Below are 25,342 nucleotides of genomic sequence, written 5' to 3'. Positions count from 1 at the left end.
GATCGTCACTCCTGTGTCGTCCCGTCAGTAATAATGAATAGAAGTGCAGCAGCAGGAGGTATGAACGCTTACTTCAGAACAGAGTGGTAAGAGAAACATCCACCTGTTACTGTTTCAGCTCTCAAACTCTGCACCCAGACAAGCTGCTGGACGTGGAATCATTTCTGCTGCGGAGCTTCACAATCCACAGCTTGACGAGGGACACAATATAAAAAACACGCGTTCCTCTGAAAGCCACACAGTTATTATATATATATGAGAAGTATTAACACTCGCAGAATGGGACCCTACCTCAGAGCCCTGCTGTGGAAGAGGGGTGTGTTTCACAATCCAGAAGTGTGCGACCTCACATACGAGGTTAGAGTGTCATGAGGAGACTGGCGTGCAGAGGGCTAGTTCACTAGCATGCTGTTCTGCTCTCCTAGGGGTGCTGGGTTCAAATCCAGTTCTTCCTTTATTTCCAAAGAGTTAATTTAGCTTATATTCAGTGTTTCCCACAGCTTTCCTGTAGCAATGCACAGTTATTTGATATCTCCCAGTGGATTGTGCTTATTTCAGCATTCACAGATTTAAATAGCCTCCCTACCGTCTCCAAACACACACTCATAAACAGAGAAAAAGAAAAACATGAAAATGTTTAATTTCACCAGCTGCGTTTGCCAAGCCACAGTTAAATTTGTTTTAAAGAGCATTTTACTTTACAAAAGTTATCTCCTCTGGGGAGCACGATGTGACGTGCCCAGAATCCCATTAGCGATTAACAGTGTGGAGTGCTCGAGCGCTCTGCCGTTACCCACACCCTGACACATTCTGATCATTGTTACTCAAAATGAGAGCCAAGGGCTCAGGAACAAGAGACTGCAGTCTGCAGCTGTGCACAAAGAAAAGCAAAGACAGTGCAGTGAACCTGCTCTGTATATTCTATACATGAACCTTACCTTGCAGTCTTCACGGCGCTCGGGAGTTCTTCCTCGGGCTTTTCCAGGGTGCTGCAGGGAACGGTCATCATGGGTTACTGTAATGAATCCACAATCCTGATCTGACCTCTATCTTTGTTAGCACTGGTAATGATGAAGTGTGTGTAACTGTGCTGGTGTATAAGGTATGTACACAAGGTTAAGAACACAAGACTGTCTATTATTAATGAGAAGAGAATGAGAAGTTACTGGCTGGGGTAACCTGTCCTCGGAATACACTGTCCTTTCTGGATCTGAATAGAAGTGCTGATAAGCAGGATTACCATTAATCTATTGTAGAATGTCATAAGGACACAAAGCTGGCGTTCGGAACGCAGTGGATAATGTCGCCGTGTCTGGAATGAACAGTAAGTGGTGTTCCACTACCCCCTGGAATGGGTTCACAAGCGACGCTGACCAGACCCCATGAACACAGCCTAAAGGATCAATTACAATACCATACTCTGCTGGCTGTTTCGGTCGATTTGCAAGGTTTGTTTCTTTTTCCTCATTATTTTTATTAAAATTGCAACGGTTTTCCACCTCGCCACTTGACGTATTGAGATCGTTTCTAGGATAAAAAGAAACAATCTAATTTTCGTAACGTTTGACAGGCGGTTTGTAACTGTGCTCAGCGATGGAAGGAGACACATGGTTCAAGATTCCGCATGAGCGAAGACCTTTCCACAACCCGTGTGTCCCCACAGTGAACCTGGGTGCAATCTGACAAAATATCCCTCTCGTCTATCCAACAAAACCAAGACGCGGGCCCTGCCCAAAACCAAGACGCCGGGGAGGGGGTTCAAAAGCTTTAGATCACAACACAGAACAGCTCTTTGCTACGCGGGAATATATTTGTGAACGTGTGTTTAAATCGCTCATCGTGCTGGTTTCTAATCTGCTGTCTCTGTTATAGAAAGTCTAAAATCTTTCTTTTTCAAAAGGATAGATAAGGAGAGATAATGTATTTTTAATGCAGACTTTTGCATTTAATCGAAAGGAAGCATCGGGCGTTCTTGCAGAAACTTGTCTGGTCGAGGCATTATTTTTGCAGGATGGTCTTTTTAACATTGATCACGTTTCACGATGCCTAACCACGTCCTTAAGTGGTTTTAAAAACAGATGCAAAAAAGAAACGACGACATTAAACAGAGCACAGGCTGGCCTGCAAGGGACCCGGCCCCCATAGAAAAAACAAGAGCGAGCAGAGAGGCTGGCAGTTCCAGCTCAAGAAGAAACAACTTCCACTGCCCGCCCTTTACAGAGCCCTGTGCTGTGGACTGCTTCTACACAGCAGCGCAGGCTCTTCACAGCCTCTTCGTAATCTCCTCTATTTGTTCTGCGCTGGAGGCTCCCTTTCCTCTCCTCGTGTTGCTCTATATTTACTCTAGAGGGGCAGGTGCGAGTGCCAGGAGACATCTGCTCCTGCAATGGAATGAAGCCACAGGCCTCGGGCTGCACAGGAATCTGGTTTGAGGCTCTGTTTCAACTGATCATGACGCACCGTGGGCAGGAGAGGGTCACTAAGAGCAGGTTTAATGAACAGTAATGCAAGGGCCAGCGGGCTGCGTAACTGGTAAAACCAAACAGATCGTCACCACCGCTAAGCAAGCATAATGTTTACAGCCAAGCATTTAAAGTGTGCAGAGCGTCTGGGGAGAGCGATCATCCCATTCCAGTGACTGAACTGCACTGTGGTTATCACTGACACACAGCAGGGGCTCGCAAAGGGCTTGCGAGAAAGATCCACCAGCATCGGGCATTTAGATCCAGGCTTTAACAAAATGACTGTGCTCATTTTAAAATGTGCTTTATTATTATTCATTTAGCTGTAAATCGGACACAAGTATTTCTATCACAGCATTCAAATGAAAGGCAAAAAAAAAAAAAAAAAAAACAGCACAATCCAGTCGTTTCACATTTAAATATGCAAAAGCGACGGGTGAACTTTTAAAAGAATGTTTTAAAAATCCGAGTTTTGTAAAAAAAAAAGCACAAGAAACCTCACGGTAACCTGGAAAAGATTTACAGCAAACTGTCAACCAACGCAGTCCAATCTATTCCATTCACGTCCTTTGTATTTGTAATGCAGGCAGAAACCTGCTCTCAAAAGCTCTGAAATGCAGGGATTGGCGTGGGTGGTGCAGGTCAGGTTACACACTCCTGTGTAGAGTATGCAGTGGTTGTGTTTTCTGTGCAAGTAAAGCTCACCATTTCAGAAGACATTATATGAACGTTCAGTGGAAGACAGTTGTGCTGCAGAAGAGAGCACAGTTTTAGTGTCGTTCTTTGCCTGCTTTAGCTATGCAAGGAATGTGGACTACATTTATCTCATGTAGATAAAAACATGACAACAGCCACTGCAAATATCTGAAACATGTCCTTTTCCAAAGAAGACTAATCCAGAACAACGCAGTGGAATTGAAAACGGTCCCCGAGAAGAGAATTTAAAATAAGCAGTGACTGAAAGACCTCAGTGAAAGGGAGTGCGTTTAGTTCTAAAGGGAATAACAAAACATCAGCGCGACCTGCATTCACAGTATGTGGGCAAAACCTTCTTATGCAAGGTTTTGTCAAGTCTAGGCAAGTGGATTACTAATCCAATCACAGGTTAACCTTCTGCCCAAAATGTACCTTAGGGATAAAACGACTGGGCCCTCCCCCTCCCAGGAAGGGAATCACAAAAAACAGGAATTCAAAGCTGCAGTGTCCCACAGTCATGTTCAATATCCTAGGATCCTCCTGCCACCTTCTTCCAGAACTCAGTCTTCAGCGCACTTCATAAGGCAAGCAGAATTGATTTCGATTTTTTTTTTTTTAAACAGTTGGGGGGCACTAAAGCTTTAAGTTGCATCTTTGCAATGCTGAAAATCAAGGCGAGTTTGCCGAGGTGCTTGCCGGTTCTCCCTGCGCTCTGCCCTGCTCCACTGGCTGTGTTTGTGAGCGTTTCTGCAGCTTCTCCTGCAGCCCCGTGACAGCCAGCCTCATCTGGTCCTCGGCCCCCTGCAGAGTCTTCACCTGCGTGGAGTAGAAGATGTACAGCAGGGCTGTGAGCAGCAGTGTGGTGAAGGACAGCGCCCCCAGCAGGTAGAAGGAGGCGCGGGGGAAGGCGTGCTCCGTGCTGTGTGCCAGCCAGGGCACCAGCGCGATAGCCAGCTCCACCAGCAGCAGGGCCAGCCCCATCATCCCCATGCGGGCCACGGTGCCGCGCATCCTCTCAGCGTGGTGCAGACCCACCTTCACCTCCGTGCGAGCCTCATTCACAATGTCCACCAGCCCAGGATCTGGCTCTGACAGCGGGGAGAGAAGAGGCGTGACAGGGGGCTGCACTGACAAGCACAGCGTGTGTTTACAGAGCCCTGTGTCTTCAGAGCTGATCTGATCTATTTGCAAGATATAACAGAAAACTACCCAGCTCTGATTTGGTCTTTCAATCCATGAATATCATTCTAGATGACAAATTCCAATGTTGTTGTGAAGTAATGCAATTCTTTAAACACACACAGACTGCACCCCGTCTGAAGCGAGCGGAATGGAAGCGGTACCTGCAGAGCAGCGCTGGGGCCGGGGCCCGCCCCCCTCCTCACTCTGCAGCAGCAGCACGGCGCTCAGGGCCTCGTGGTCCGAGTATGGGAAGGGTTTCCCCGGCACAGAGCCCGTGGTGGTGGAGAGAGACTCACACTTCACAGAGACCCTCGACAAGCCCTGCTGGGACATACAAGATAGAAAACAACATGAGCACAGAGACAGAGTCCTACACACTGGAGCAGCCTGCTCTCTGCACAGAGACAGAGACAGAGTCCAACACACTGGAGCAGCCTGCTCTCTGCACAGAGACAGAGACAGAGTCCTACACACTGGAGCAGCCTGCTCTCTGCACAGAGACAGAGTCCTACACACAGCAGCAGCCTGCTCTCTGCACAGAGACAGAGACAGAGTCCTACACACGGCAGCAGCCTGCTCTCTGCACAGAGACAGAGACAGAGTCCTACACACTGGAGCAGCCTGCTCTCTGCACAGAGACAGAGTCCTACACACTGCAGCAGCCTGCTCTCTGCACAGAGACAGAGTCCTACACACTGGAGCAGCCTGCTCTCTGCAAAGAGACAGAGCACAGAGACAGAGTCCTACACACTGCAGCAGCCTGCTCTCTGCACAGAGACAGAGACAGAGTCCTACGCACTGGCAGACAGAGACAGAGTCCTACGCACTGGAGCAGCCTGCTCTCTGCACCAGCACAGCCTGCTATCTGAGGATCACTTGTAATAATTGCATGTGGAGCACATATTCCAAGAGTTCCTGGCATTCAGAAGCACACAAGCAGTACAACTAGCCAGTGCATCGCAGCACAGCGACCGCGGACACTCCAGCAGCGCTGGGTATGAAACCCACCTTGAAGAGAATGTAGTCGATTCGTATTCCATTCTCGAAGGGCTCCAGCTCTTTCTTATTGATGAAAGGGTTCTCTGCGATGAGAGTGATGCCGTCCTCACAACCCTGTGCAAGACAGAAGCAGCACAGCGACTCTGTATGAAGCGGAGCGATGAAGGCCGGACTGGCTGGCTGTGCCCTACACTAGCTGAACCGTGAGCAGGAAACCTAGTCCTCGGATGTTTACAGCGCTCACCTCAAACTTCTCTGCCTCAGCGTAGGAATCCCGAAGCCCCGTGTATGAGAGCAGGAGCCGGTTCCCGAGGTCTCGAGGATGCATGTTCAGATCTCCTCCCAGGATCACCAGGTCTGCACAGCCGGAGGTGTGCCTGCAGACAGAGAGGAACTCTCGTTCCACAGCCAGCACTACACAGGCAGCCACACAGTATAGCGGGGCAAAATACAAAATGCATTGCATTAAATAGGTTTCAAACACACAGCCATGCTCAGAGACAGGCTGTCCTTACCGAACGAAGTGCTGCAGCTCCCAGGCCTGCACCACTCTGTGTGGGAGATAGGAATCCTTCTCCCTGCAGTACTCCGCATGCAGCTAGAAGAGAAGCAGCAGTTCTGTGTTTGAGACACACCTCTTTCTACAGGAACAGTGCCGAATCCCCACGCAGGCACAGTGAGAGCAAGGGAACGTGTTTCTATAGGAATGGTGACGAATCCCCACGCAGGCGCAGTCCCCACGCAGGCGCGGCGAGAGCGAGGGAACGTGTTTCTCGGTGCCGAATCCCCACGCAGGCGCAGAGCGAGGGAACGTGTTTCTACAGGAATGGTGCCGAATCCCCACGCAGGCGCAGTGAGAGCGAGGGAATGTTTCTATAGGAATGGTGACGAATCCCCACGCAGGCGCAGCGAGAGCGAGGGAATGTTTCTATAGGAATGGTGCAATGCAAAGGGAATGGGTTGAAGAGGCTTGTGATAAGGTGTCGTTGAGGTTATTATTCTGTGTATGCACACTAACACACTTGAGGCTTTTAACAGTAGCTCTGCAATCCAGCACAATTCTGTGGTCCTGAGCGACGCTGGATTGGACAGGTTTTACTGGCAGTAGTTGTAATGTCTGGGGATAGTTCTTTTCTATATTAGAGAAGGTGAAATCCCTCCCAGCCCGACTGCTCTTATGAAAGCCCTCAGTCCCAAACGCTTCACTCACATGGGTGACGTAAGCATGGACCGCGAGGCCACAGATATCCACGATGACCATTCCCACAGCCTTTCCTCCAAACCAGTCGCCATGGTGAGCCTGGGAAACACAACACAAGTCACGAAAAGAGAATAAGCTCTTGCACATGACTCACGCATGTGTTTATAACACACACACACACACACGTTGCTAAGCAACTCGAAGGAATCTTGTACAGCTCTTAATGCAGCTGCTTAAACCAGCCTTTATGTACAAAAAATATAAGTTTGAGGTTTTAAAAATGGGCAATTTGACCTGAAAAGACTGTAGTTCAAACAGTTTGGATTAAAGCACAGAGTTTTTGAATCTGTAACCCACGAACATTTGACTTGCGGTACAATCTCCTTCTGATTTGACACTGAAGCGCCTTCATCTCCACTCTGCTATGCTGTCCTCGTCTCTCTTAATAACTCTGATAATGCACATTAGCAGCACTGTGCTGTCCTTGTCTCTCTTAATAACTCTGATAACGCACATTAGCAGCACTGTGCTGTCCTCGTCTCTGTTAATAACTCTGATAACGCACATTAGCAGCACTGTGCTGTCCTCGTCTCTCTTAATAACTCTGACAACGCACATTAGCAGCACTGCGCTGTCCTCGTCTCTGTTAATAACTCTGATAATGCACATTAGCAGCACTATGCTGTCCTCGTCTCTCTTAATAACTCTGATAATGCACATTAGCAGCACTGTGCTGTCCTCGTCTCTCAATAACTCTGATAAGGCACATTAGCAGCACTGTGCTGTCCTCGTCTCTCTTAATAACTCTGATCGCAGTGAATCTTTAAATCTGCTCCCCGTTTAACCCTGCTCTAAAGGAAGGCAGCTAGGGGTGCAAGCGTGCCACAGTTTGAAATGCGCGTCCCCTTCAAGTGACGAGACGCCGTGTCACAGCAGCACTCACCATGTACGGGTATCCATTGATAGAATAGCGGTAGAGGAACGTGTCGAGGATTTTATGTTTGGAAAACACAGCCAGGCCACTTCCGATCACCCCACTGAAAACAAACAGACAGAAAGAACGCGTTACACCTTCGACAGGAGCAGCAGCACCCACAGGGAGAGCCAGCTCGGGGTTCCCAACGCAGCTCTGAGCAGTAACTGGGTTTAACACACAGACAGTGCCACCTGGTGGAGAAGCGCACAATTACATTCCGCAGGGTTGATTCACAGCATTGTATTGTGCCACCTACATAATGTGCAGAACACAAGCAGCTGAGGAAACAATAATACTTCAGAGGGGTGGAGAGTAACATCTTCCTTACTGAAGCACGCACAGCTCCGCCAGACATCTTCCTTGAGGAATCTGGTCCTGTTACAGCAAGAGATTATACACAATTTTTTTTTTTTCCTGACGCTGAATATCTTTGTCAGATCCTACAGAACATATTTTGACTGTGGATTGACATTTACATGTAAAAGTGTGTGTGTGTGTGTGTCTACTGCCACCTAGTGGAATATCTTAAGGGGTTTGACGCCCTTCTCCACTGGCTAGGTTTCACTTCCTTTTGCCCTTTATTAAGACAAAGGCATAATGACTTCACATTACGTCTTCACTATTAAATATGCCGGCGCCCCCCTCGCGTTCACCTTCCCATTACTCTTCCACTTTGATCACAGCAAATGGCTGAAGCGCCTGCCTTGTGACGCATTACCTTTTGAAGTAGTGAGTGTAAGGGTGGCTGTGTGCGAGCGTCTTCTTCAGGAACAAATAATCCTTTTCACTCCACACCTGAGAACAAACAAAACACAGAAACGGGAGAGGCGTTCACCTGAGAACCCAAACCCTGTGTTACTGTATTTCAAGAAAACAAGATGGGCTTTCCAGTGCCGAGGGCCTTTAATGGGAAGCATAGAAAACACTGCGAGGAGATAGACAGAGAGAGAGATAGAGAGGACACATAGATACAGAGATAGAGAGATTAGACAGATAGAGAGGAGAGATAGATGGATAGACAGAAGACAGAAATACAGAGATAGACAGATTTGCCAATGTTACTGTTTATACATGCAATGAAAAGAAATACTATTAAAAATCAAATGCACATTTTAATATGTGCCTCATATAGAATATGTGAGCTCTACACAGTGAATGCAATACGTGTTATAGAAGTTGTACTGAATTATTTTGTTAGCTATTAAGTGGCTTCTCATTTCTGTACAGTAAAGGCAAGACAAAGCACAGAACTCATTGAAGGCAGGAGATCAGACATGTGACAGGACTACATTCTCACAGCCCCACCTCCTGCAGAAGCGCAAGGTCGTGCCCCTCCTCCTTCAATAACTGACCAATCATCTCATAGCGCTGGGAGCAGTGCTGGCTGAGGTAGCGGATCCCCCTGGAACAGAGAGCAGTGGGATCACAGCCAAGCGTGAAGCTGAAAGAAAAGTTACACAGCCAAGACGACCCACAAAGAGAGCCCTTGAGCAGCTCTCTCAGTTAGAGGGGCCGGGAATGAGGGGAGCGCTCTGGCTGCCAGGAGTGGCTTTCATGGAAGGGCTCTGGGATCACAATCGCCTAATTAACACTAACAAAACAGAGGAGACGAGAGAGAGGGAGAGAAGACGCAGCAGAAAGCTTCAATCAGCTGACTGAGAGGAAATGAAATCGCATCCGTCTCCTGACTCTGCGCTAGTGCTGAGCGGTGCACTTCTGCAAAGTGTGACAGGCTGGCTGTGTGGAAAGGGCAAACCGCATTGCCTTGCAGTTCCCTTTTGTTCCCGAGTCAGCTTTTCAAAACTCAAAAGCCTGAGTTTTAACTGAACTCCCAGTAAACTGCGCAGTGGGGCTCTGTTATTACTGACTCAGTGAGCACTAGGTGTTGCCACACACAGGCTTTAGGGGTAGAATGAGCAGCGTGTTACTTTGCACTGGTAGCAATAATGAGGCTGTCGCTGCTGCACTCCCACGATGCCCCTATGAAACATACAGGGAGAACACAGCCTTCTGATTGGGTAAAGATCACAGACAGTTATACAGTGCACCTCCTTCATTGGCTGGGACTTCCACAGAATCAGTCATTTCGAGGTTGGCTGTGTTGTGCTGTGCATCAATGGGAGCCTTTGTGACGGTGGATCCAGGATAACAGGGCACACGAAGCGTGCTAGGAGGCGAGAGTGAGCCCTCTGCTGTGTGTCTCATTAACAAACTACAGGACGCGTGCTTCGGTCTCTCCCTGACTTGATGAAGGTGCCGGTCAGTTAGGTGATGCTTCTGCTCCGAGTTGAGCAGCCACTGAATCAGCCAGTCTGCTTGCTGACTGGCTGGTGTTGCCACAATGTCAATGGAGACTTGCCCATGTTTGTTTTTCCAAGCTTGTATCATATATATCGTTTTGTCATGTACTCTGGAATGCATTCATACACATTCAGCAAATACCAAGGCAATATTTTAGGTCCAGATATGCACATATATATTTACAGTATCACCCAAGGTGCAAAGAACAACTCTCACCAATTCTCACACAAAGCCATAAACCTGATACAGCCTGCAGGAGACCTCCGGACTTACCAGCAGTTGAGTGAGAACACTCGCAGTTTTACAGCAGGGGTGGTTGCCATGGCTACAGTGGAGTGTTAACGCCTTCAGCTCCACGCAGTTCTCCCTGCTGAAGTGAAATGAAGGATGTGTTTAATTGAGACAGTGCCCCTTTCATCTCTCCAACTGCCGAAGTTACGTGGTCGCGCAGCTGGAAACACATCTGGTACAGAACCAGGCCGCTCTCAGTTACAGCACGAATCGTTTCTCTTGCACTGCCCTAAACTCTCCTAGACTAACCAGCATGTTGAAAATCCAACAGGACCTGCAGAGCACCGACCAGGCGCAAATCAAAACTCCTGGAACACTTCCACCTGCACTTCTCGCTATCACAGCGCACTGCCGCTTCATCCAAAGGGATTTCCAACTTCAAATTAACTCGAGCAGTGCATTAAAATGACAAACTACGCTATTTAAGCTCTGTAAATGCTATTTGAAAGTATTGCATTTTCATCAGTGCAAGTCACGCTTCCCAGCGTTCCAGAGTGAAGCTGGCACGGCTTGCTGTGACGTCTCAGATGAGTGCACGGAATATGCGTCCGGTGAGCTGGGACTGCAAACTCCCCGGGACAAGCGGACACCGCAAACTCCCCGGGACAAGCGGACACCACGACCGCAGCGCTAGATCGGCGATGTGTCCCTTTCCCAGGGGAGCCACTTGATACCCTGCTGCAGATAGTGCGGTCTTTATGAAAACATCCCGTAGCACACGACGCGGCCGGTATAATAATTCAGCATGCACCGCTACTCCAGCCTTGCATAACTTACCAACATGCATTTAAAATGCGGATTGAATTACAAATTCTAATACCCGAGCCGTGACAGCGAAGCAACATACTTCCCAGTCCAGCCTTATTATTATAAACCGAACCCATTATATACATTATGAATACAATTACGCTTTTTTTTTTTTTTTAATTTTATTTTCATTATCAACTTTTGCTGTAAACGGTACCTTTTTTTTTTTTTTTTTTTGTTCACCGAATCTGGCGCTGCACCGCTGGTTAGTCCGCTGTCGGGTGGCGAGTCTCCGTGGCCAGTTTAATTAAATCCCCTTGGTCATCTGTAAACTGGCCTCCACACTAGAAACCGAACCATGCCATCTATCCTGCAGTCTGTGAAGTGTAGAAGTGAACCCAAACCAGAGCGCTCGGCATTACCAGCACCGCACCGCCTCTTCGACCAGCACCCATCAACTGCGAGATTGCTTATAACGCAATAAAAAAAGACCGCAAGCGCGTCGCAAAGCATGTTGGGTGATGTAGTCTTTAGTAATTTTAACGCTCTGGTGCCCCTTGTCACGCCGGACACGTCTTTTACGTGAGATTCATGGTCCCTGGCCACACATCCACACTAAAATAAAACTATTTTTACACGTGGGGGCAACACCGTCTCTATCCCTCGAGGCTGCTTTGAAAACAACCGGACAACCCGCCCCGCCCGGCTAGACACGGATTAACTGTGCTAGACCCGTAACACAATGCTCGAGGCTCCGTTTCCAGCAGGACCGTCCAGGCGGTAGTGTGTAAAAAGCGCATGCGTGCCAGAGGCCCATCGGTTAATAGAGGGTATCCTATCCAACCGGATCCGATAAGGCAGGCTCTGCTGCACAGCGTTCAGGGACAGGGAGCGCCCAACAGAGAGACAATCAATTGCACGTTCCCATCAGAGAGTTTAGACCGGTAGGCAATGATAGAGTTCTGATAAATTGGGGAGTGGGGTACAGGCAGGGTTTCAAGGAGAAATCTAAGACACAGGACAGCAGCCAGGCTGTCCCACCCCCACACTGTTCCTGTCTGTTGATTTGGTGAGGTGACCCAGGCTGCAGCAGGGGTGGATGGTGTCCCGGTTGGTTTGGTTGATCCTCTGCTAGACAGGCTCTAGTCTAGGAGGCTTTCCAGTTGCTTGCACCCATTACAGAAAAGGTTTGTCAGTTGGATCAATGATGGGCAACAATCATGCTTAGCTACTGTCTGCAAGAATCTGCATGACTAGCACCCCGCCCGTGCAGTCTGCTGATGTGTGTGCTGTTGTCTGTTCAGCCCCTCGCTGTCCACTAAGAACCCTGTGCATGCACATCTAGCAGCATCACACATGCTGCTGGAGCCCGGTGGCAGTCACTCTTTGAAGAGCACGCTGCAGACTCCCCATGTCAGACAGCAGGTGGGATTTCCTCCAGGTTACACGGCTTCTGATACAAAGTGTTGAAAGTGTGGCAGCAACTCACACCCCAAGTGAACTGGGAAAAAAGAGAGACCCGATCAACAGATATATTTACTGCGTCCGAGAACAACAATGGCTCTGTAGGCACCATGCTTTTTTATTGGAAGGTTATACACAATACACTGATTATATAATCCAACCCCTCACGCTCCAGGCAACACAATATACAAGAATGCAACACATTAGTAGGAACCAAGGACAGACTGCACCACCACATACCCCCCCCCCCTCCCCCCGTCAGTGTAACAATACACATCCTAAACATCGCTCACTACCACCTCACTCACTCACTCACACACACACACACACACACACACACACACACCTTGCTCAGGGGCATGCCTGTTTGAAAAGCTTAGAGAAAGCCAGCCAGGCATCACTGGGGATCGGTGAAACCTGTTTCACAGACACTGGCCATCCTCCATCTGGGGCTGCTTGTAGTGTATTCCAGCGTCACGCCCTCTACTGGACCCTCCAGGCAGTACATTCACAAGTGTGAGCGCAGCTGTTCTGTTTACTTGTTTACGGTTACAAGCTGCTGAAACGGAAGACCCCCTGCCCCCCCCCAGCCCTATTGTTTCCTGTCGTGGAGCAGCACAGAGCTGATGGTGTTTGTAGAGAGGCATGTATAAACGGCGAGTTGACTCAGGAGTAGTTCTGAGCTGTCGTTTTTATTTGCTACTTGACAGCACAGCGAGCTGGGAAGGGGGGGCCGTCACCGAGTCAAACTGCAGCCCGGGAGACTGCGCTTGTATCCAGGTAAAAACAGCACCCCCTAGTGACCAGGGCTACTGTAGTAGGAAGTGCTATACAGTACAATAAACTCAGTTTGGCAATATCTTTCTTAAACCAAGATACACATTTGACAAACCTGCTTCAACTGTGTTTATGCGAGATATAAAAGTGATGCTGAATGAAGTTTCAGCAAGTATCTATCCCTACCTGCTTTTGTTTGAAAAGAATTAATAATACAGAGTGGCACAAAAGCAATCCAGACATTTACCCCAAAGCACTCGGAGAATTTAACCACGTTCACAATCAGTTTTCAAAATCTCTAAATGTTGGTTTAAAAAAAAAAAAGGAACTAAAAAAAAGTTAGCGTTTTATCCTTACTAGAATATATTTAAACACAATCATCCAAATAATTCAGGTATTTACCCCCTTGCCAAAAATCCCCAACAGTCAGATGACGCTTCTTTGGCGCTCACACCCCCCTCGTGGCAGATCTACGACACACAACAGGATCTGTGCTGCTCGGACTTACAGCTCTGATATCACGGCACAGAAAACATACACAGAGTCCCCCAGACTTCCCATGTTACACATCCCCTCCCTTCACTCCGCAGCCTCTCCTAAAGCAACCGTTCTCTTTGGGTAAAGACAGTTTGTTTAACACGTTTCAGCTGCACTGGTTATAAAAGGCACTGTACCCTCTTTCAAGATGTGGTAGGAATTTTTTTTTTTTTTTTTTTTTTTTAGTGTCACAAAATGTTCAAAAAGCAAGCAGAAGATGATGCCATTTTAAAAAGACAGCTCCTGTAGTTAAATGTTTTAGATTTAAAAAAAAAAAAAAATATCATACAAAATAAAATCCAAAACCTCAAAGTTGAGTTTAGAGATTAAAAGGTCACAGTTCTAGATTCGAGATCCCCACTTCCTGGTATGTAGCTACTCCAGTGTTCTTTGTGGGGGTTCCACATGCGTTCTGAAACACTGTGCAGAGAAGCAAGCCGGTGAAAGAAAGAGGATTTCGTAATACACTGACCAACGGGGTGCAGGACTAACTGACCTGGGTGCCTGACAGTCACTGTGTCGACAATGTGGCACAAACATACACTGGACACTTCACATTAGATATTTGAAAAGAAAACAAAACACAAAACAGAAATACATTAGTAAAGACCAGTGTGCTGTGTCTCTTTTTCAGTGCCAAGGGCTTTCCACTAGAGGTCAGTACAGCCTAGGGAAATGAAGAAGGGACACGAGACATGGGCTAGCCCACTGCAGAGCCCCGTTTAGTCAGCGATATTAACAGGAGTGCAGCTTATTATTAACCAAGCTATTAAGAGGACCTTCGCTGTGCAGCTCCCTTCGTTTGCATCACAAATGTCTTTTCCACTTGATACAGAACCATTCAAGCAGGCTCTGTGCGCCTGTGCTCAAGACCAGAATCCTTTTGGGTTTCTCATGCTTAAAACAGACCCATCTGCACATCGTCCCAGTGCTGTCAGCACAGCTGGTTTTCTTTTTACTGAAATGTTTGCAGGAGGAGTGCGTTATCTGTATGTATATGAAATGAAAGATCTCCACAGCCAAAGCATATGGAGCCCCTGGTGAAGACAGAGCTGGGGCAGACGGGCAGAGACGCCCCATGTCAATATTTTAAAAGGAAACCTAATTAAGGCTACCAGCATTCTTCAATATAAAAGCTAATGCAAAGGTTTACTTCTAGTAAACCTCATGGGACATCACCGAGTTTCAATTTCAAACTGAAGGGAAAAGCAAGTCAGATTTGTATTGCTGCCCCTGTGTGGTCCTTCAACTGACTCTTTAAAAGAAAGCTGTCTTCTCATTTTGCCTGATTGGAGAGGTACGGCTGCTGCAGATAAACCAGAGCTTTGAGTCACTTTTCTCTTTGTCTTTTCTCACACATTATTCCTCTGTACCTTCTTATTTTCCCTCAACACAGAAACTAATATTAACATCATCCCTGAAAAAAAAAAAAAAATTTAAGGAACATTACTGATGCAACCGGTTTAAATACAAAAAAAGAAAAAAAAAAGATTTGCCCTTACACAAAACAGTGCATAGTTCTTTTTTTTTTTTTTAAACTTCATACATTTCCTATTTTACAAAACTGATACTGAAGTACAAAATACCCACTGTGCTATAAAATAGTTTTTTTGTTTTGGTTTTACAAATCTTTTTTTTTTAGGCAGCGTGGTGGCCAGCTCCCCCGCAGGACCCCTAGTCCTTGACGAGCCTGTAGACGTGGTACTGCGCCCCGTGTTCGCTCGTGGACACCTCGAACACGAAGGCTATACACAGCAGGGTCTCCTGACTGTCCCTGTTTGTAACGACCTGGGGGAGGAGGAGAGGAAAGCACAGGATCACTCACACTGAAACACCACCCAAACAGCAGCTTGGCTATTTCATTCAACATTAAAACCATCTCTCTCTGCCGCAAGCCGTTCGGACTGCAGACAGCTGGGTAGCGGTGTAAATCTATTCATTCCTCTTTCACACTCGCTCGGCCAATCAGATATGTCTTTAATCCAAGTACAACTCAAGCACGCTCTCCAAGTACATCTGGTACCCCGAGTGTAACCATTAACTGCTTCCCCCCTGCAACAAAGAAATCCGTGTTCAATACCATGAAGAAGAACACAGGGACAGGCTAACGGTTACACTCTGCTGTAGCTGCTGTACTTGGAGTGAAGGCGTGAGATATGCTGAGGCCACAGAGTTTTCACTGGAATAAGAATCCATGCAACAGGAACACATGAATCAGAAAGCAAGGCTAACGTCTGATTCATGTCACAGCAGCACCAGGCTGGTGTTGAAATGAGAGCAGCATTTCCAAAGGCTTACCTGTAAAATGGTGAAGTTCTCCAGCACGCTGTTCATCATGTACTTCTCGGGGAGGTGCTTCAGCTTGTGGATGAAGTTGATCATGTATTCACACATGGGAGAGCGGTGGATTCTGTACACAAAGCGTCCTCCTTCCATTCGAGCATACTCTGTCTGCGAGGGGAGGGAAACGCACACAGGTCAGCAGGACACAGTCGTCTGCGCAATCTCACAGTCTGTTCTGATACAGCATATTAACTGGAGAAGCTTTACAGTTGAAGCTCACAGCCTTGCTGGCGTACGCAAATAAAAGCTCTTCTGCTCCAGCCATGCTGACTCGCTGGCATGTCTGGAACACACACACACACACAGAGGCAGCCTCAGGGTGGTTGATACGGTGGGGGGGAGCAGTGCCAGGAGCCTCACCTCCACCTTCTCCACGACCTGCTTGCCGAAGGAGCACACTTTGGTGGAGACGGTGATGGTCATGTTGTCGGCGCTGCTGTACTGACTGCTGACCCCGTAGAAGGATCCGGGCCCATCCTGCATGCTGCTGTTCAAATCCGCCTGCAAAGAGCGAGCGGAACCGTCAGACACAGCATAGTATACAGAGTCCAGAGCCCAGAGCACACAGCACTGGACTGAAATGCAGCACGCAGCACACAGCCCAGAGTACAATGCACACTCTGAACTCACCCAGAACTTGACAAGGAAGAAAGCGTTCTGCGGGCCCTTCTCGTATAGCTCCTTGAGACCCCCCTTCTTCTCTGGGAACTTGTCGTAGATCTGCCGGATGTCCACGGCCTCCAGCAGCGGGTCACTGTAGGATGTGTTCGTCTGGCCGATGTGCACAAACAGGTGCTTACTGTACTGTAGTGCAGGACAGAACACAGAGCTGGGGTCAGGTTACTGCTGCAACAAATCCCACTGCCCTGCCTGTACCAAACCTCTCTGATAGAACGATCAGCGTGTGAGACACCAGACCGCTGTGAAAGCACTCCTGAGACAAAGCTGTCAATTAGGCAAAAACGTGGTGAAATCAGACCTGCTGGGTTCTAACTACTGACAAGCCCCTAAATGCTGTTCCGGAACTGTTAATACACCAGCTCTGGTACTGAAAAGCCAGCAATTCATTTGATCACAGCTGCTGTTCATTTGTATACTTTGTGATTTCTTTCAGAAGCTGGTGCCAGAGCCCCAGTCTCATCCTGGCGTTTCAGTCCTCACACTTTGCCTGCTGCCTCCCTCAACCTCGTTAATGTCTTGTGAGTTCGTTCTTTCTCTGGAGCCCAGTGGCAGTACCCGTGTGTGCAGACTGACGGACTGCCGGCCCCTATCCTTAGATCTCAGAGTGTGTTTCGGTGGGGGGGGGGAGAGTTGGTTTAGGTACCGTGTCGGGGTCTCGCTGCACCTCCATGAAGGCCGAGTACTCCAGCATGCGTAGTTTCGTGGAGGCGATGGTGCGGTCCTGCCACACTGGGACTGCCGTGGCTGCGGGGGGCAGGGGTGTAGCCATGGGCTCGTAACCTACTGAAAGACAGGAGACTTCAAAAAGAAATACCAGCTGCGCCCTGCAAACCACAGCAAACAGGGTCACCCACAACAGCAGGTCTACTCCGGACTCTGCAAACATTAGAGGCTGGTACTCACCAGATATAGGAGGGGGGACTGGGCCCTGAAGGGAGTACCCTGGCTGTGCAAACGGTTTGATGCTGAAAGAAAGAGAGAACACGGTTTTAATAAACTGCTGAAGGACTGCAGATCGCTGGGTAGCCCTGCGACTGTACTGTCCATTCGACTGATGAGCATTGAAATATTTGCCAAAAGCAGAGAGACGCAGACAGAAAGCAGCCTCGGTTCTTTTATTACGAGGAAGGAGGGTTCTTTCTACAGTTCATGTAAGGTGCATCCTTCATTCTCTCCAGAACGGTGGTAAATGTTTTAGAAGTGGAATGGTCATGCTCAGTGAGTTGGTAAGCTCAAACAGCATTGACTGCGCTATCGGTAAACCATTGCACTGTGCTTCCTCCTGTTAGCAGCAGTTACTCGCGTCCTTCCAAGCGCTTTAAACCCAAACAGAAAGACAGCAGATGTGTGTACTCACTCCTGAGAAGGGCCGGGCTGGCCTGGGATTGGCCCCGTCCAAAACTGCTGGGGAAAAAAAAAAAAGAACATTGTTCAATAAAACCGCTCGCCCCGACCGGGTCTTATTTAACTGAGCCACCCCCTCGTTCCCTCTTCACAGGGCTCCTCCTTTCTGTTAACCACGTGCCTCCTCTTGTAGCTATCCCATCGTTTACAGCTGGTCCCTTCACTTTAACGTGTCCTTTTTTTTGCACATGTGAGGTTTTAGTTTTGACAGACAGTAATGAATGCATGGGGTTCAGTTGTAATGCAGTCAAGCTTGGCTGCTGTGCACTATAGCAGTAATGCTGTATGGGTTACCAGCTTCATCAAAAAAGAGAGAGAAGAGAGAGGTATGGAATCTCTCTTTTCAACAGGCTAGCTAAACATTCTTCTCGTCGGTAACTGCTGCCAGCTTTCCAGCTCAACGTTAGGTAAAGTGTACTGAGGGTTACTGCAGTTAGCTAAGGAGTGAATACAGACAGTGACATACTAAGAGAACACATGGATAAGATCACATTCCAGCATCACCTGTGAAGCAGACTTAAAATCAAGCCACGTGACTTCCGGCTTTTTCATTGTGACTTGTAATGAAAACTCGCATCTACTGGACAGAAAACACTAAACAAAAGACGCAATTGGCCCAAATGTATTTATCCACCAAAATCAACCAATCAATATTTTGCACCAACGAAAGCAACCAATCCTGTACCTGCAACTGTCAAGTCAGCCAATCACAGCCTGTCGGCTCAACTGGAGCGCAGCCTCTTTCAACAACAACAAAGCGAGACACGCACAGTTCAGTAACATTGCTCCATTCAGATATCTGACCAGACAAACCACAAGCAACTCTGACAAGTACAAGGTTATCTGTTTAATAAACTGTTGTTTCCTTCTAATTATGTATGTGATCCCTTTGAATATTCCGAAATCTTTTCTCAGCGGAAGGGTGCTTGACGAATCATTACAGGTTCAAGATAGATGTAGGTTTTAAAGTGATGAGAAAACGTGTTATGTAAGAGCGATCGTGCCCTCTTGAGGAAGGCTCTCAGAGGTTAATCAGATGCTCTGTTATAGCAGAGCAACATTTATTAAATGGCATGCCTTTTATTGGCTCCCAAATACATATGCAGCTGTACACTTTTAAAAGGGGAGTTTCTAATTCTCTATACACATTGTATGCCGCGTCAAGAGGATAGGGGATTCTTAGTTATTGTGATTCGACTGCTTTTCCACTGATGAAATCTGGCTTTTCTTGCTTTAAGTGAAAGCGTAACCCAGAAAACTGGTTCCCAGGCCACTCAAACTTCAAATCAGGACTGAAATGAACAGAAACATGGCATTCGTACTGGGACCCAGAAACACGTCCCTCCCTCCCTCCCTCCCCTCTGCAGACCTCGGAGGCCGGAGTCTCTGCCCCGTGCTGCCCTGAGCTCTGCCCGAACGGAGATGTGCTCACCCTGGCCGGCGGAGGGTAGGGGGGCTGGGGTAGAGGGGGGAGCCCCAGTTTGTTCTGCATCACGCTCGCAGACACGATCTGTGCCGACGACATAGCAGCCATGTTCTGCAGGGCCTTGTCTTTCGAAGCCTGATCCTTTAAACAGAGAAAAGGGAAGACATTTCAAGATTGAGATTTCAAGAGCACAGACGTTCAAGAAAGAGAAACAAACACACAGGCTTACCAAACGATATTCAGACTAGCGGCCCTCTGCTAGTGCGAGCGCTGGGAACCTGCGACAGGGGGCTGCTTTAAAGACCCAAACAGAGACTGATAGAGTCGCTCTTTAACTCAAAATGAAAGCTCTGCCCCAGGGTGATATTGGTACACTTGTAGCACACACAGCTAGAGCTGTAGACGTGGGGTCTGCATTTCGTTTGTTAAGCCTGATTGCTGCTTCCCTCTAACCCTTCTCTGTTGCTTTTTGTCCCCCCCCCCCAGCGTTATCTAACAGCTGTTTTATTTCTCAGTGTGACCCGGCACTTTCCATTCCAAGGTGAGTTCACCACAGCGCTCTGTGCTCAGAGCCTCTGTAATTGAGACCTACTTTCACACAAACAGAGGCTAGCAAGACCCAGCGGGGAATGACGGTCCAGAGGCGGTAATCACAGCAGGAAGAAATTAAACTGCCGGCAAGCTTTTCTTTAAAAGAACACTCCAGAGCTTACAGGGCCCAAGAAAGCCTTCTGGTATCAATTCTACCGTGTCTAGTGATTATCTAGTGTTAATTTCACTGAATGAATGAATACTCCACTGCAACGACAGGCAAAGATCTACTGGTTGTCTAGATAGCTTCAAATTACATTTTTATATTTTTACACCATTGCCAAACTGTTGCATCTGTGTTAGGTGAAACTAGCAGCTAGAAATAGATCAAAAAAGAATATACACAAACTGAGACACACACTCTGAGAGTCTGAGACACACACACACACACACACACACACACACACACACACACACTCTGAGACAGACAGACACACACACACACACACACACACACACACAGTCTGAGACACAGAGACACACACACACACTGAGACACACACACATTCTGAGACACAGATACACACACACACTCTGAGACATACACACACACACACACACACACACACTCTGAGACACAGACACACACACACACTGACACAGAGACACACACACACACACTCTGAGACACACACACACACACACACACTTGAGTAACTGCAATATAAACCACTAAGAAATGAACTTCATAAAAATGTGAGCCGGCAAAACTATAAAAAGGTAATTTGAAGATTTTTAAAAGCTTGCAGGAAATGACCTGGCAGACCTCAATAGAGCCACTGCTCCAAACTATAACAAAAGAAAAGGCTCTTTAGTATATTAGTTGCATTTAAAACTGCGTATACCCAGAGCGTACAACCTCTGGTGAAAGACAGCGATACGACTCAGCTGTGTGTATATCCTGGAGTGTTCTTTCAAAAGGGAGGCGGCGCAGAGACGGAATTGAAGTCAGAACAGGAGAGCAAGAGACAGTTTCTGGGATCAACTCAGAGCAAGAAAAGCCAGACCAAGTAAACCTGCATTTCTTGAAAGCGACACACAGACAAGAAAGAAGAGAAAACAGAGACAGGAAACGGGAGCTTTTATCTGAAGATGGAAACAGACAGTGCAGATGTGCTGAAGTGCCCACATTTTGTTTGGGTATCTGGTGGGTAGCAAATTGTAACACCAGCTCCCAAGCCAGCCTGTGCCAGCTGCTTGCAAGAGCATTTCACTGGAAGGAGCTGCACTTCATCGAGTGCCCAGCAGATGGAGAGAGTTTGCTTTTGATAACGTAGCAGTGCAGCAAACGACCAAAATCGTTCTAAAAGAGAGCTGCATTTCACAGTATAGTTTTATATAGTAATGGAATACAACATGGAATTGTGTAATCAAGCGATCCCTGGCAACAAGCAGTCGCTGTGTCTCCAATGAATCATGTGACCACTGGATTCTAGTACAAGGCTGAAAACATTTCCTTGCAGGAACTTTATTACATTACATGAAATTACTTTAAAAAAAAAAAAAAAAAAAAAAAAAAAAAATTTTTTTAAAAAAAAAAAACCATTTGAATGCTGCATACCTCCAGAATTTGGTATATATACACTAACACCACCTACTGGACACTTAATGCATAACAGCTAGTTGAGAATGGATTGAAAAGCCCCTGTAGCAAGTGCTAGCTGCCTCGGATATGTTTGTTTAGGCAGATTAGCTGTAAATGGGGTGAGCTGTGCTGTGGGTAGATCTTCAGTACCAGCAGTGAAGGCAGGAGCCAGGAGAAGCAATCGCTTGTTTTGTGTTGCGGAGAGCGGCAGAGACGCAGCAGACAGGAAGGCACGGCAAGCATCTGCAGCAAGGCTTGCATGTGGGCTTCGATTCCTAAAGCGTTGGCCACCCTTTGATTTCTCTGCGATTTTCTTGTGAAACCCAAATTCTACAGACACTTCTGGCCAGACAGAAGTGAACTAAAGAAATGATTCGCCCGTTTTGTTTTAACTCCCTTATACTGCAAAATACTTACGAGGATAGATGCCATAGGGCTTTCTGCGGCTTTACAGCACACTGGCAGTAACACATTTCCAGAATACAGCAATCTGATGCTTGCCTGCAGCTATTTCTCTGAATCTAGAGCCCAACGTATAGAACTAAGACAAAAAATGGATTCAGCTGTGAATCTACCACAGCAACGCCATTCTGCTGCATACGAAACACACTGACAAAGCTGCCTTGCTCATTAAAACAAACACATTTCTTCTGTATCTTACAATATCTTCCTATCGGCTGGTGATATCAAAGGGGACCGCAGGCAGCAAAGCCACTCTCAGGTTCAATTCAGTCTTCAGAATGCATCAAACACAATCAAATATTAAAAACACCCAACCCAAAGCACCACATGTGCAGTTGTGAACGGATCATTGTGGTGTTTGATCACTGAACATCAGCAACGCTTTTCTATGCTGTGCTTACCAGCTGTACTGTGGGGCCTATTCCATACCCTGAAACTATACTGCCTGTTATACTATGATGAACACTTCTATGAAATGTCAAATAAAAAAATATGAAAATGGGCAAGAAAGAGAAAAACTGGAGGCTGAACACATTTCTAAGAGGAATGAAAAAACCCACCAGTCTGTGCGTCGAGCCCCTGCTCTGTGAAAGGAGCTGAAGCAAAGAGCCCTGGCAAACCCAACCAACACGCCACTGCAAGAGCAGCACAGTTTAAAAAGAGAGACCCCAGAAAGACGGGCGGGCAAGACCACAGAGAAAACCACTGAAGCATGCTGGTGACCCACAGCCTCAAACACAGCGGGCCGATCGGCACCCTGCTTTCCAAACGAAGGTCGCAAATCTCACAGAAGAATTCAGGGACCCTGAGCTTGCGCGCGCTGCCCTTCCCCACACCAGGATCACATTCAGGGGGTTTGAAAAGAAGCACGCACCAGGAGGTTTCACTTTAAAAAACACAGTACATGGAAGCAACCGTTTCAGGCGTTTCTGTGAATTTTCACTGCGTCTTCCCCGCCTGTCCTTTCTGGGGTCGCTCGACAGCGTTATCAACGTGTGACGACTGTCCTGCTGCACTCTGGGTGCCCCGACTGCTCTGGGAGGCCGATCAAACGCGGTGGGATTACTGGAGCCTCACTGCGGACCCCCCAGCAATGCTGCATCCCGAGGGCAACGGCTGAATGGAGCGGTGTCTTCCGGCACCTTGTGGAGTCTATGCCGTGTTGTGTCAAGGCTGTGATCTGGGCAGACGGTGGCTTACTTAGTATTAAACGACCAGGAGACAGTCCTTGAGCCTCGCCGTCGCTGACCTGTCCTGTTTGAGCACGTATCACAGGTGATCAAGTCCTGTTCCTTAAACAGACGCGCCTGAAATGGTTCATACTGCTTCCAAATAGCAGGCTTTAAAAATCACATTGCTTTCAACCCTTAGAATGTGAGACACAGCGAAGGGCAATGCAGCAAACACAAGAACGTTTCCCTTTTCAGTCTGGATCTTCCAAGTACGAGAACAACTGGGTTCTGATCTACAAACACAACCCCAGTCCCAGCAGCAGTGGACCCAGGAGAGCAGGATTACACATCGCTGTTAGTTTCACTGTAGAGTGAGAAGCTATAGAAGACGGGTTTCCGCACAAGAGGCTGTGAATGTTGCCATGCTAATGCAGGTCATCTGCTTCATGAGCTTTGAGATACAGCTGAGCAAGCAATGCATTCTGTAAGAGAGGCGAATATTTACTTACCAAGTTCATTGCCTAAATCAAGGAAAGAAGACATCATTAGTGTATTCAGAATGGAATAAAAAAGAAAGTCAGCTGAAATCTAGAATATCACTTCAGGATTTCTGCCTCTTCCAGGAACGAGAGCCCAATTGCACTATTATTTTACAGCTTTTGCTCTCCTAGAACCGCTGCGTGTTTGTCTGCGTTTTGGAAATTCAATTTAAAATTTAAAAACACAAAAAGCTGTGTAAGCTCTGCCACTCTTCAAGCAAGCACGACGCTCCTATGCTAACTGCTATACAGTTTGCTTCCTGTTGGCACAGTGGCAAACAAACCGCTCTGAGGGTTCAGGGCTCGGACAGTCTTTTGAAACGTTAACATTGATTTTGTTTTGTTTAGAAAAAAAAAAAAGATAAAACATTAAAAAGTACTTCCATCTGACTAGCTTGCATGCAGCTGGAACATGTCTGAAAAGACACCAGCTTTATCAAATGATACAAACAAAACACCTTAATATGGAAATATTAAAAAGGTAGAGAGCTTCAAATGCCGTTGTTGTACTGGTCCCTTTTCCTTACATTTGTTTCTGAGCAGGAATCACAGGGAATGACCTAAACAACTAGGCTCTGTTACACCCAGGCTCTGTTAACTGCTAATCAGACTGCATCAACCACAGAGGTGAAGGGCGAAGCTGTGTTGCACAGAGACCACACGTAGCAATGGATGGGAAAGGCAATGTTTGTTCAGGATCCCCCTGGCTGTGTGCGCTCCCCTGTAGGCACGGTTACAACCTCAACAGAACACGGACCGACCGAATGCATGCCTTATACAAAGGTAAGGGAAAAGTTCAATCAATCAATCAATCGATCGATCAAGTGCATTTGATGCTCTATACCTGTTAGAACCACAGTAACGCTACACACTGCGCCGGACGTCCCATTAAGAATGCGTATGGTCAGTCTCAATTAGTCCCATTTCATTATCCCCACCCTTAGGAACCCAGTCTGACACCCAGGCACAAAACTGGTGACTGAAGTTCTGCTATGTGAGAAGGGGGGGGGGGGGCTACTTCACGCTCGCTAAGGGCAATGCCAGTACCCCGGACGCTTCAAACAGTTTAATATTCTAGGAAGTGTACCTGGTGAACCCATGCTGGAAATGACCTATAAAACACAATCAAAGGGGTAAAGTCAAGGCTTCTCTAAGCTACCGTGCAGGCTTCACTCACAGCACCCTCTGCTACAGGGACTGGCACGGGCTGGTTTAGGGCACAGAGGCAGGAAGGTAGTGAAGGGGCATCGACTGATATAAAGACATCAGGGCTGATCTGACCTCATCGTCACCTGAACACAAGCTAATCAAAACACTGAAAATAAACCACGACACCTGAGCAATTCATGAAGGTTTTTACAGAAGAGGTGGGGTTTTTTTGGTGCTAGATTACAAAGCAGCGCGTTGGTGACTTGGCCTCAAAATCAATGCCACTGATTGCATAGCGATCAACACGGCAAGCAAGCCAATGCAAAACAAACAGCAGCTGCCACGCCTAATCCCATT

General features: G+C 47.4%; 2 protein-coding genes across 15 annotated transcripts in view; both read right to left on the bottom strand.

The window, feature by feature from the left end:
• Positions 1–1,464: 1,464 nt before the first annotated feature.
• LOC121299689 (sphingomyelin phosphodiesterase 2-like) lies at positions 1,465–11,801 on the bottom strand. Of its 4 annotated transcripts, XM_041227608.1 has the most exons (11): positions 11,073–11,801; positions 10,091–10,187; positions 8,822–8,918; positions 8,235–8,311; positions 7,484–7,577; positions 6,550–6,639; positions 5,855–5,937; positions 5,584–5,716; positions 5,349–5,453; positions 4,502–4,664; positions 1,465–4,246 (listed from the first exon to the last, which is right to left on the bottom strand). In XM_041227608.1, exons 2-11 carry the CDS (start codon positions 10,138–10,140, stop codon positions 3,828–3,830), a joined length of 1,311 nt encoding a protein of 436 aa, XP_041083542.1. In that variant the 5' UTR covers positions 10,141–10,187; positions 11,073–11,801; the 3' UTR covers positions 1,465–3,827. The 4 variants fall into 4 exon arrangements, with proteins under 4 accessions (XP_041083542.1, XP_041083541.1, XP_041083543.1 ...); XM_041227607.1 differs by lacking the exon at positions 11,073–11,801 and having other exon boundaries at positions 10,091–11,021; XM_041227609.1 differs by lacking the exon at positions 11,073–11,801 and having other exon boundaries at positions 4,502–4,661; positions 10,091–11,019.
• A 616-nt stretch (positions 11,802–12,417) lies between these two features.
• Positions 12,418–25,342, bottom strand: part of LOC121299690 (transcriptional enhancer factor TEF-5) — a 28,293-nt gene continuing 15,368 nt past the window's right edge. For 3 of the 11 annotated variants that reach the window (XM_041227620.1, XM_041227616.1, XM_041227615.1), the window contains 8 exons: positions 19,494–19,628; positions 18,015–18,061; positions 17,561–17,622; positions 17,301–17,440; positions 16,607–16,780; positions 16,337–16,477; positions 15,932–16,084; positions 12,418–15,421 (listed from right to left, as the gene is read on the bottom strand). In XM_041227620.1, coding sequence (XP_041083554.1) covers positions 15,308–15,421; positions 15,932–16,084; positions 16,337–16,477; positions 16,607–16,780; positions 17,301–17,440; positions 17,561–17,622; positions 18,015–18,061; positions 19,494–19,628 — 966 coding nt within the window. In that variant the 3' untranslated portion in view covers positions 12,418–15,307. Of the gene's footprint in view, positions 15,422–15,931; positions 16,085–16,336; positions 16,478–16,606; positions 16,781–17,300; positions 17,441–17,560; positions 17,623–18,014; positions 18,062–19,493; positions 19,629–23,806; positions 23,819–25,342 lie in introns of all 11 variants that reach the window. The other 8 variants (XM_041227618.1, XM_041227614.1, XM_041227621.1 and 5 more) reach the window with 6 other exon arrangements.

The sequence above is a fragment of the Polyodon spathula genome, chromosome 25 (assembly GCF_017654505.1).
Source record: "Polyodon spathula isolate WHYD16114869_AA chromosome 25, ASM1765450v1, whole genome shotgun sequence".
Lineage (NCBI taxonomy): Eukaryota > Metazoa > Chordata > Actinopteri > Acipenseriformes > Polyodontidae > Polyodon > Polyodon spathula.
Note: the sequence above shows the minus strand (reverse complement) of the source record. Positions and strands in the feature narration are given on the sequence as shown.